We start from the raw sequence: 10550 nt of genomic DNA on the forward strand, positions 1-10550 counted from the left end.
GGGATCCCGGGGAGAGTGGGGAGGGACATTGGGGTGGCCGGGGGAGCCCCTCCTCGCAAGCCCAAGGAGACTCCCTGCGCCCAGGCGTACACTGGGGCAGGGGTGTCCTGCGGGCGTTTGATTCATTCGGTTTATAAATCTGCTGGACGCTACTGCTTTCAGTCAGGCTGAAAGAAGAATCCTGTCTTAGATTATTTCCTTGAATCCGGGATTCCCCCGCTTCAGAGTACAGTCACGGTCTGATTCTCATGACTGAAGTGTAGAAAGCTCCCTCCAGGATTGCCCATGCTGTTAGCATGCCAAGAGCCCAGATTCCCCGTGACTTACTTCTCTGACTTTGGAACCTACTAGGGACCTGTGCTTTCGACTTTCTCCCAGCCCCTGAGCATCACCTTGTAAGACAATGATTTTACTTCCCAAACATGATGCTACCCCAAGCCTGCAGGTAGACATGGTTTCTGTTCTACCCAATTCAATTTCAAAGAGAAAACAAAGCTAATGAACCACCCAGAATTCATCTTTCGGTGGACCGTCCTCCCTCTACTTTAGTGTGGATGGTGCTTCGTGGTGACTCAGGGGAACCAGTGTTACAGACTAGGCCTTCCACTGGGGGCAGGATTCCCAGGAGCACAGTGGAGAGTAGACCAGACCTTCGTCCCAAGAGGAGTCAGAGAGGCGGAAGGCATCCCAGCAAAGCCAGCCCAGGTTCACAACCCAGTCCCTAGAGAGTGTGTGACTTGTCACCGGCTCACCCAGGGCTGGCTGGGCCTAGAATCCACATTTGCACCAAACATAAGGCTAAACACACTCTGCCTCTGAGCTACACCCCTAACCCCAAACAGCCTCTTCATGCTGAGAATGTTATTCTAATGTAAAGCACTCTTAAGCACACAGAAGCATAGCTGGGTGTCATTTTAGGAGACTAAATGAAGCAAAGAAGTTGCTGTGCTCATTTGGAACTCCTTAATTTATGCTCAGGTATATTTTTGACAATGATAATTATTTGTGACACAGTTCCTAGAAAACACTATCAATGAGAGACAGCACACAAAGGCCTCAGTATTCATTCCATAAACATGTACTAAGCACCTACTCAGTACATGGCTACTAGGGAAGCAGGTGGGAAACTCCAGGGAAATGTCCCCAAGAATCTGCCCCCGAGGAACTCACCATTTCGAGAGGGGTTGCAAGAAATCGCAATGTTGGTTGGTTTCCCTTAACTCTGTTTTTGTCACCTATAGCCACCAAACAATATTGAGTAAAACCTATCTGTGAGTGAAGTGGAAATTCTTGTCATATTTAGCTAATGTAGAACACCTTCTGGTTACTATGTAACCCTGGCAGATAATACCATGGCAGGAATAAACGTTTATAAATTCAAATGTGCAACAAAAAGATTTTTTTTTTAACCTGAAGCTCCTTTCTGTTTGAGGCCCCCATTCCTCTACAGTGACAATAATCCCATCAACAGGAGGACTTCCCTTCCCTCAAAGCTGTGCCAAGATTAAAAGTATTGGAGCTTCAATAGTCCTGGGATCACAGATCCACAGGAATCTAGAAACATTCTTCGTCCACTCTGGAATTTGGATTTCAGTTCTATGGTTTCAGGCATGAGGGCTGAAGATGTGAGTGGCTTTCTGGCCATGAGATACGGCTGAAATCTCTGGGGCAGCCCTGCTGCCTGGATGGTCTTGAAGCATCATCCAGAACTTTTTAAAATGCAAGTGCCACAGCCGCCTCACAAACTTCCTAAGTCAGGAGCTCGGAGCAAAGCACAGTCAGGAAACTACAAACTCTCAGCATTACCATTCCTCCTTCCTTTGAGGACTTGGAGATGGGTGGTTTTTTGAAAAAACTTGATTTTTTTTTGTTTTGACTTCAGATAACAGTTATTCCCTCTATCCCAAGATTTTTGCTTCAGAGGTACCTAAAATAGTATCAGTGGATTTAAGCAAGTAAGTATTTGTGGGGGGAAGAAAAAAGGACAGCTCTTACCTGCCATAAAACATGTTTGCAGATGAAGAGTTTGAGGCCTCAGGTTATATGACGGGTTCAGAAAAACCTGGTGGAAAAGTACAACAAAGGCTTGTAACCACACTTTAAGACTATTAGTTTGCCTCCTATACCATCATTCTACTACTTTTACCCTTTAATGACAGCCAAGACTGAACACATTTCCAGGAAAAACCAAGAGGAGAGGCATTTGATATATTTCAGCTCCCACCTTTACCACACAGTGTGCCACCATTGTAATTTTATCTTACAGGTGAGGGGGTTAGATGGAGGCAAACTGTAGTGTTTGTCCAGTGTAAGAGTACAAAGTAGGCCACTCTGAAGCTTACCATTTTTCCTGTCTCCTATGACCAAAACCCCCTCTAGAAACCAAGTACTGATTTGAAAGCACTCACTGTGTCAAGTGTGTTATATAATCTCTACTCTCTGATCATTCATTATTCATAGAAAGTACTAGTACAACATTTTTCTGCGGACTCAGGCTGAATGACTTATTCACCCAAGGTCTCTGTGAAGCAGAATAAAATTTGAAATGAGATCTGCTTTCAAGCCAGGCTCTCCCCAAGGCAGCTGCTTTTGCCACTAAAACAATGGGCTTTCCAATGAAGGAAATGGAGACAATAACTCCAGTTATGCTAATTTAACTATTGTGCAAAAATATCAAATCAGATTTTGGGATGTGGAATGTCATGATGTTAATACCATGAGGCTAACACACTTCAAGTTTGGACATTCAGCTCGGTTTTAAGATGTGATCAGTTTGGGGCAAATCATTTAATCTCTTTCAGATATGCCTCCTCTACACTAAAAAGAACTGGACTGGTTAGCTTTGTTTTTATTTTTAAGGACTGAGTAACTTTTAAGTTCCCTCCTTGCTGTGAAATTCAGTTTCTATACATAAAGTACCACATAAGAATCATCTCTCAGTTTTACCTTGTCTTTTTAATTTAGCATCTCACTTATTTTTCATTACTCTATCAAAGTTTTTTTGCAGGGGGCTCAGCATTCTTCACACTTTTGTAGACAATGCAATAATTTCCAATAGCATGATATGTCAAAGGAAATGCAGAAAGTAAATAGGCAGAACATATCTGCAAGTGTATCTTCTAAATCTGCAAAGGATTCAGGAATATATACCTCTCTCTTGCATGATCAAAGAGAGGCAGCAGGAATTTTTAGTCTAGTAAGGACCATAGTTACAACTTGTTTAAGTTAAAAACTGAGGTCAGATAAGAACTAAAAGGTGGAACAGAGACAAGGAAATCATTACTTAAAAACTGTAGTGTTGAGAACACCGCAACTTCTGAGACCCATTAAAGTCACCCAAGGTGATCCAAACCTGCATTCTCTTGGTTAAATTTAGGCTCCTTTCCTTCCACACCCATCACATCCAAAATTTCTCACGAACACTGAGTCTATAAATTGATTTCCCTGAGAAAGGAAAGAACAGGAATCTCATCATAAAATAACGGAACAGGTTAGAGAATTCAAACAATACTTAAGTACAGTCTATAAATTGATTTCCCTGAGAAAGAACAGGAATCTCATCATAAAATAACGGAACAGGTTAGAGAATTCAAACAATACTTAAGTTATCCATCGAAAAAATGACAACAAAAAAACTAGGCTCATACCTGTAATATAGGCCATTACCCTCTGAGGGGTGGGCCATCTATTCCCAGGGTGGTCCTCCGACCCCCCAAAAGAAGCATAAATGCTCCCAGGCCCAGTAAATAAGGGTCACTGTCCCTCTCGAGGGCCTGTACAGTGTTTCTTTGAATGTTCACCATTTAACCTCTGCTTAGTAAATCCCTATGCCTCTTTCTGAGTCCTGAAAATTCTTTTTCAGAGGCAGGTGTTGGCAAACCTGCAACATTTCACAGATAGGGTGGGTTGGGTTTGTTATCTGTTTTGGACCTTCCTTGGACCCTATCCGGTGACAAAACTGTTATTTTAATTATTGTGTCGAGAAAGTTTACTCGAATCTTAATCTTGCCATTTCCTCATTCTGTGATTTTTGAGCAAATTATCCTTCCATGCCTCAGTTTCCGCATGTGAGCTGCATTCTAGCAATATGTACCTCGTAAGACGGTGAGGCATGAGCTATTCATGTCAAATAGCAAAGTCTAACAAATGTCTGGCTGTCGCTCCTGGCACATCTCAGCTGGTTGTCTTTTCACGCTGGAGCTGGTTCAGTCATTTCAGGCACCTGGTACTCAGTGCTTATGAAGTCAGAGGCGCTGGCTTTTAGGGGAAATTAATGACTGGCCTTATTGGACTTCAGTGATACACGATCAAGGAGATACAAAGATGAAGTTAAAAGAGAAAAGGGGACATCCGATTTGACCAAAGCCCCACCTAGGGTCACGTGTGTGCGCGCTTTCCAGGGGCTGCAGACCCGAGAATCGTTGTGGCTTCTGACACTGGACGTCACTGGAGGCGCACCCAATGGTGGCAGCTCGATGAATTTCGCTCTGCCCTCTTCCCGCGAGGCTTGATATGCCATTCATTTCATCATTGCCTGTTCCTTTCTTTCGCTTCGTCATTGGCCAGCGGGCGCCTCCCGTACAAGGCGTGCAAGGACACGCGAGGCGCAGCACAGTGACGACACACGTGCTTCCGCTCGTATACGTCACTTCCGGGACGCTACCTTCGTGGAGCCTTGTGGGTAACTGGCCGGGGTCTCCTGGCGACGACGATGGCGGGGGATGTGGGCGGTCGCAGCTGCACTGACTCGGAGCTGCTGCTGCACCCGGAGCTGCTATCCCAGGAGTTCCTTCTCCTCACTCTGGAGCAGGTCGGGCGCTGAGGGAGGGAGGGAGGGAAGGCGGGCGGCCTGCCGGGAGAGACTCGCCCCGAGTGGTTGTCGGTGACGACGGGTATCCTGCCGCCGTCCCAACTCCTGCCGGACTTGTGCCACTCTCATCAGCCCCCAGACCAGTCAAGTCTTTCCTAGGCCCCTGTGCAGAGAGGAAAGGTTCCTGGAGTCTCAGGAATTCCTGGGAAATAGCACTTAGCTATCAGGGCCCTTACTGTTCTGGAGAGGGGTTCGCAGGTGACGCCCGTGGTTTGTGTGTCAGCAAGAGCTAGGGCAGACGGGGACTGAGGAAGAGAAGTGGAGGTAGACATCCGGACCGTCGAGGCTGGGAAGCATCTGAGGAGCCTTCTGTTCCACTCACCTCGATCCAAGATGATGAAACTGAGCCCACAAAAGACCCAATGACGCGTTTACGGCCATATGTACTATTTACATACGTGATGGATTAGTGGAAAATGCAGGGTTCTCGGCTCTCCGTGGAGTGCTTGATGTTTTCAGCTGGTGTGGCCTCTGAAAATAGGCTGGGCATGAGAAAAGAAAAAAATGGTGTTTAAAGTGAACAGAGTTACAGAAATTTTTCCTTGTGGTTTTATGTAGCATATTTTGTTGTTTTCTCCTCTGAGCCGGTAGTTTTTTCTAATTTCCTCAAGCTATCCTACTGAATAGGTTACTTTAAATAATGACCTTTCCCTATGACTTAAACTTTCAGAACCGGCTATGGACTTGTTAAAATAGATCGCCAAGCTCATCCTCAATTTCTTAGTAAATTTCAGATGTGGATTGAAAATTTACACTTTTAACCTGTTCTTGCTGCAGATTCAACGACTGTACTTTTAGAATTACTGGATAGTTAGTCCACTATACGAGATAAAAGAAGTAAAATGTGCTTTTAAATTTTTTAAAAAGGGTAATGAGTTTATCTGAGGGCAGGTGTGTAAAAACTATTGAAGTTGAAAAGCTTATAATCCTTTTCACTCTCATTTTTATTTTCTGAATCCAAACTGCCTCCATTATTATCCCTACACTTAATCTGTAGATCTTCCATGATGTCAAGAACACATTTTTAAAAGTAAGAGGAATTGAGGTTATTTAGATAGGGATGGTTCAGCAGTAACTGAAGGCTACACAGGCTGTTCTGATGAGGTGCTGTCACTGTCCTCAGTGAGGGTTACAGATTCCTTCTGCAGTACTGTTGAAAATTTTGGTAGTCAACCTTAAGCACTGTGGGGCATGGTGAAAGAGCATGTGCTTAGCACAGCTAAGGCCCTGAGTTCAATTCCTAACAACAAAACAAAAAGGCACTGCATTCAAGCACCATAAGAAATAACAACATATAGGGAGAGACTTGAGCCTCCATCCCACCAATCTGATCACAATAATAACACTCAAGGTAGCTTATTGACAGAATGGGTTAATTTTTGCTTTGGTTTCTATGTTTACCCCGGCAGTCTTCCATTTCAATCCTTTATAGGTTAAGTCGATGTTACTAGAAACGGTCTTTGTGTCTAGAATATTGCCCCAACAGTTGTTTTTATCAGTCCTTGTGACAGTAATGATGTATGACTGTTGTCTTTCAGATGAGGCTGAACTTGATATTTGCAGGGTTTAACCTGTCTGTAATACCATATCTAAAGAAACTTAGGGGGCTTTTAAGTGCTTGTATGATTGTGAAAAATGGTTTTATAATTTATTTATGTAATGTTTTACCATTTTAGGTAGGTAGTCATTATAATGAAACATGTTGTTTTGAAATTGACTTTTGTTTCCTTTCCTGCAGAAGAACATAGCTGTTGAAAACGACGTAAAAATAAACAAAGACAATCTTACTGATCTTTATGTCCAGCATGCAATACCATTGCCTCAGAGAGAATTGCCAAAGAATAGATGGGGGAAAATGATGGAAAAGAAAAGAGAACAACATGAGATAAAAAATGAGCCTAAAAGGTACTTTTTAATGGTTCTAGTTTTTATTTTATAAGACTGAACAGTTTTGTTTATTCTCAGCTAAAATTAATTTTTTAAAAATTCAGCTTTACTGTTGACATGAAGCACCGTGTTTATTAGCAGAATAAAATTGATAAAATTCCTTGCTCACATTTTATTTGGGAGAAACATTTAAGAAGTTAAGTGTATCATATATTACTTAGTGAAAGATGTTAAAGAGAAAGGCAGATCAGGAAAAAGAATTAGCTTTTTGGTAAAATGGCCAGGAACAGCCTTAAAGAGACCTGTAGGGAATAGCAAACTAGCATCCCAACATAGTACAAGAGTCAAGAGTGTGGATCAGGAGAGTGCCCATCATAGATGAGGTGTGATCACAAATAACAGTGAATGTTTAAATTTTAAAAATGCATTGCAGTACAAGACATGTTACTACTAATCCCCCTCGGAAAACGCCCCCCCCCACACTTATCTCATTATTCTTTTTTACATAGTTCTGAAAGTCCTTTTCCTTGAATGTCTTTCACAGTTGTGCTGTTAGGCTGCCTGAATATCCTGAATCAACTCAAAACATTTACCTTTCATGGTCATTTTGACTTTGGCCAAGAGCTGGAAGTCACAGGATTCCAGATCTGCTGAATAAGGTTGATGAAGTTACCTGTAATGTTTTTATTTGACAGAAATTATTCCAGTTTTTTTTTTTCTTTTTTTTGTACCGGGAATTGAACTTGAGACCTTCTGCTTTTGAGGCAGGTGGCAGAACCACTGAGCTAAATCTCCGGCCCTATTCCAAATCTTTTGAATTGATTCAGAACTGTGAGCCAGCCACAAAAAAGACTCATAAAAGAGGACTTCTAGAAATATTTCCAAAAGTGATAAAGAACGATAGGATAAGTGTATTCTAAGCAAGGGGGTATTTTAATGGCATTGTGTCTTGTACTATAATAAATCTTAATTTTTATTTGAATGTTCAAATGTGTTTTGTGATCACACCACTACCAGGAATAGCAAAGTGGCTGTCAGGTGGAATGGTGGAAGTAGGAGATAGGAGTTAATACCTGGGGTATGAGGGCGAGCTTGTCAGACCAGGCACTGTTCTTCAAGAACTTTGGTTTTACCCTGAGATGAGAAGACATTAGCGGGTTTTGAGCCAGTGCTAGTGGTGGCTCCATCGGATGGCATTTTAACAGGACCACCACAGCTGCTCCTGAGAAGGGGTTTAAGGTGGGAGCATTGCAAAGTGAAAGCATCAAAGCCAATTAGGAGGCCCTGTGGTTATCCTTGCAATACGTAGTGGCAGCCATAACTAAGGTAGTGAATTTGATAGGTTGAAGTTTGTAGATGTTTCCAGAGGTAGAACCAACAGGATTTGTTGAACTTTGGAAAAAAAGATGACTGAAGTAAGACCCTAAGGTCTTTGAATAATGCAAAAGCAAGGATCCTGTCAGCTAGCTTCAGGTACACTGATTAAGATTTTAAATTTCAGAAAATTGTTCCTAAAACCAGAAGCCAATGTCTTTGCTTTTTGAATGAAAATTGTGTGTTAGCTTATTGGTGTCATAGCTAGTTAATGAGGACAGAGTGTTCTGAAATCTCCAAGTAAGGAAATTGACTCTTTGCCTCTGTCTGTGTTACCACAGATAGATGTTATCGTATCTACTTGTTTCTTTTGGGGGCCTCTGTTTGTAGGGCACTGTTTTGAGTGTACATTGGAGCCAGTGGGAGAAGATGGGTAAAGAAGAACATGTACCTCTGATTAGTGGTTTTAATCTCTGGTTTCAAAGAAAAACTCATGATTGAGAGTATGTCCCAAAGGAATCTGGTTAAACCCCTGGTGTTGGCATTCTGATCTCAGAAGATCGGAGGAATACGTGCATGCTCATTGTTTTGGAAAATAAATGTATGTGCACTCTCTATTGATGAAGAACATATTTAGGTTCAGATTGAATGTTGTTTTAGCTTGATAGTTACATATGAGGACAAGCCATGTGTTAGCTTTCACAAACCTATGGGTTATGTTGTATATGCTTTTTTTTTGGCCATACTGGGATTGGACCCAGAGCCTTCATACTGAACTATACCCCCAGACATTTTCATCTTTTATTTCAAGACTGTCTCACTGAATTGCCTGAGCTAGGTTTGAACTTGTGATTCTGTGCCTCAGCTTGCAAGCTCTGGGATTACAGGCCACCACTCCAGCTCACATGTACCTTGTAACTCACTTTATCTGGGTTCTTATTCAGGCAGTATTTTCTACATTAGCACTCCAGATATATTGTCTGAAAAATTGTCAGCAAAATTCTAAGTGGTGGTTACTTTCCTTTGAAGCAGAGCTTAGTAACAGCCCCTCAAGTATCACTTGTGAAAGGATCTTTGGCTCTGTCTCCAAACTTTGCAACTTGAGTCTTGAGTCAGAATACTGAAGTTGGAAGGATCTAGGGATGTCTGTGCAAGAGACTGAGACCCAGAGTATTGTTGAGATATGCTGTGGTCACATGTCCAGGACCCAACTGGGCAGTGAGCCTGTCAGTCCCTTAGACTCCCTTCTACCATGGCCACAGAGGCACATGGTGAGCTTATTTTTCATCTTTGTACCAAATGCTACTCAGTGGCAACCAGAAATTGGTGAGCTTGACTGGTCACTAAGGGATCTGGTTAAAACACTGATGTTTTTACATCCCAATCCTGCAGCTCCATTGGAGCCCTGGATTCTGCATTTCTTCCATGCTCTCAGATGCTGCTGCTGTTACTGGTCTCTGACATGCTAGAGAGGCAAGGTAAAAGGGTTCTTCCCGAGAGGCTCCTTGAGTTCTTTCAGCATGCTTAATGAAAAGGCTTTCTTCTTAAACAAATACATTATATAATGAGCTCTGAGCAATAAATAAGTGAATGCTTTATTTACTTTGACTGTCAAAAGTGGATATCAGTGAGCCTACCTGTAATTATGAGAAGCTGAGGCAGGAAAGTTGAAGCCTAGCCTGGGTCAAAATAAAAAGAGCTAGTGATGTAGCTCAGTACAGAGGCCTGGGGTTTAATCCACTGTATTGCAAAAATAGTTTGATAGTTAATACATAGATGGATGGATGGATAGATGATAAAAATGGAAATTAGATCTTCAGGAGCTAAACATAGAAGATTTACCAAATCTTACCCAATTAGGATTGCATAAATGTTACAATTAAAGTTATTGTAGAAGATACCTTAGCCTGGAAGACTAGGTAACTGGAATAGAGTGTTCTGCCTCATTTTGCAGCCTGCCTGTACATATAGTTTTATGGTTTGCCTTTAAAAATAACACCTGGTTATGACTGTGTGACCAGGATAACCCTTCCAGGATGCTGACATTTATTTTATTGTTGTTACTTGGAAATCCTATTTGAGTTTTAGGGTCTGGTGGCTAATTGACGTTTGAAGAATACCCACATCTCTTAACATATGTTAAATTAGCTAACTAGATTTCTTACAAATATTTTGCACTTCAAATAAAGCACTAGAAAGTTAATCATTTTAAAGGAATGGACATGGAAAATTCATTTCCAGGAGTTTCATCGCTAAGTCTTCTTAGTAGGTTTTGTTGACTATAGTTGGCTTTAACTCTGGATTCCAGTGAGCCACGTTGCCTTCCCTGGTGATATTTCCAGCTGTGCATCTCTTTGATTGTAGGGGATGGCCGGGGATTTAGCTCAGTGGTTCCAAAGCCTGTTTCGCAGGTGCAAGATCTGGAGTTTGATCCCCGCTACCAAAAAAAAAAAAAAAAAAAAACAGTTCCTTCTCTTTG

The 10550-nt window shown here is 42.0% G+C and overlaps 2 protein-coding genes across 6 annotated transcripts in view; one reads left to right on the forward strand and one right to left on the reverse strand.

Moving 5' to 3' along the window:
• Tgfbrap1 (transforming growth factor beta receptor associated protein 1) overlaps positions 1 to 4619 on the reverse strand; it is a 48973-nt gene extending 44354 nt beyond the window's left edge. The window contains exons 1-3 of one of the 4 annotated variants that reach the window (XM_010644942.3): positions 4094 to 4619; positions 3353 to 3444; positions 1996 to 2062 (exon numbers count right to left, since the gene is read on the reverse strand). In XM_010644942.3, coding sequence (XP_010643244.1) covers positions 1996 to 2062; positions 3353 to 3358 — 73 coding nt within the window. In that variant the 5' untranslated portion in view covers positions 3359 to 3444; positions 4094 to 4619. Of the gene's footprint in view, positions 1 to 1995; positions 2063 to 3352; positions 3445 to 3647; positions 3663 to 4093 lie in introns of those variants that run through there. The other 3 variants (XM_010644947.2, XM_010644944.2, XM_010644951.2) reach the window with 3 other exon arrangements.
• Positions 4620 to 4634: 15 nt separating this feature from the next.
• The window catches only part of CUNH2orf49 (chromosome unknown C2orf49 homolog), a 7988-nt gene continuing 2072 nt past the window's right edge, over positions 4635 to 10550 (forward strand). Inside the window, exons 1-2 of one of the 2 annotated variants that reach the window (XM_010644919.2) lie at positions 4635 to 4810; positions 6609 to 6775. In XM_010644919.2, coding sequence (XP_010643221.1) covers positions 4712 to 4810; positions 6609 to 6775 — 266 coding nt within the window. In that variant the 5' untranslated portion in view covers positions 4635 to 4711. Of the gene's footprint in view, positions 4811 to 4943; positions 5254 to 6608; positions 6776 to 10550 lie in introns of those variants that run through there. The other variant, XM_010644929.3, reaches the window with a different exon arrangement.

The sequence above is a fragment of the Fukomys damarensis genome, unplaced genomic scaffold, assembly GCF_012274545.1.
Source record: "Fukomys damarensis isolate Sample0158 unplaced genomic scaffold, DMR_v1.0_HiC HiC_scaffold_9, whole genome shotgun sequence".
NCBI classification, from domain to species: Eukaryota; Metazoa; Chordata; class Mammalia; order Rodentia; family Bathyergidae; genus Fukomys; species Fukomys damarensis.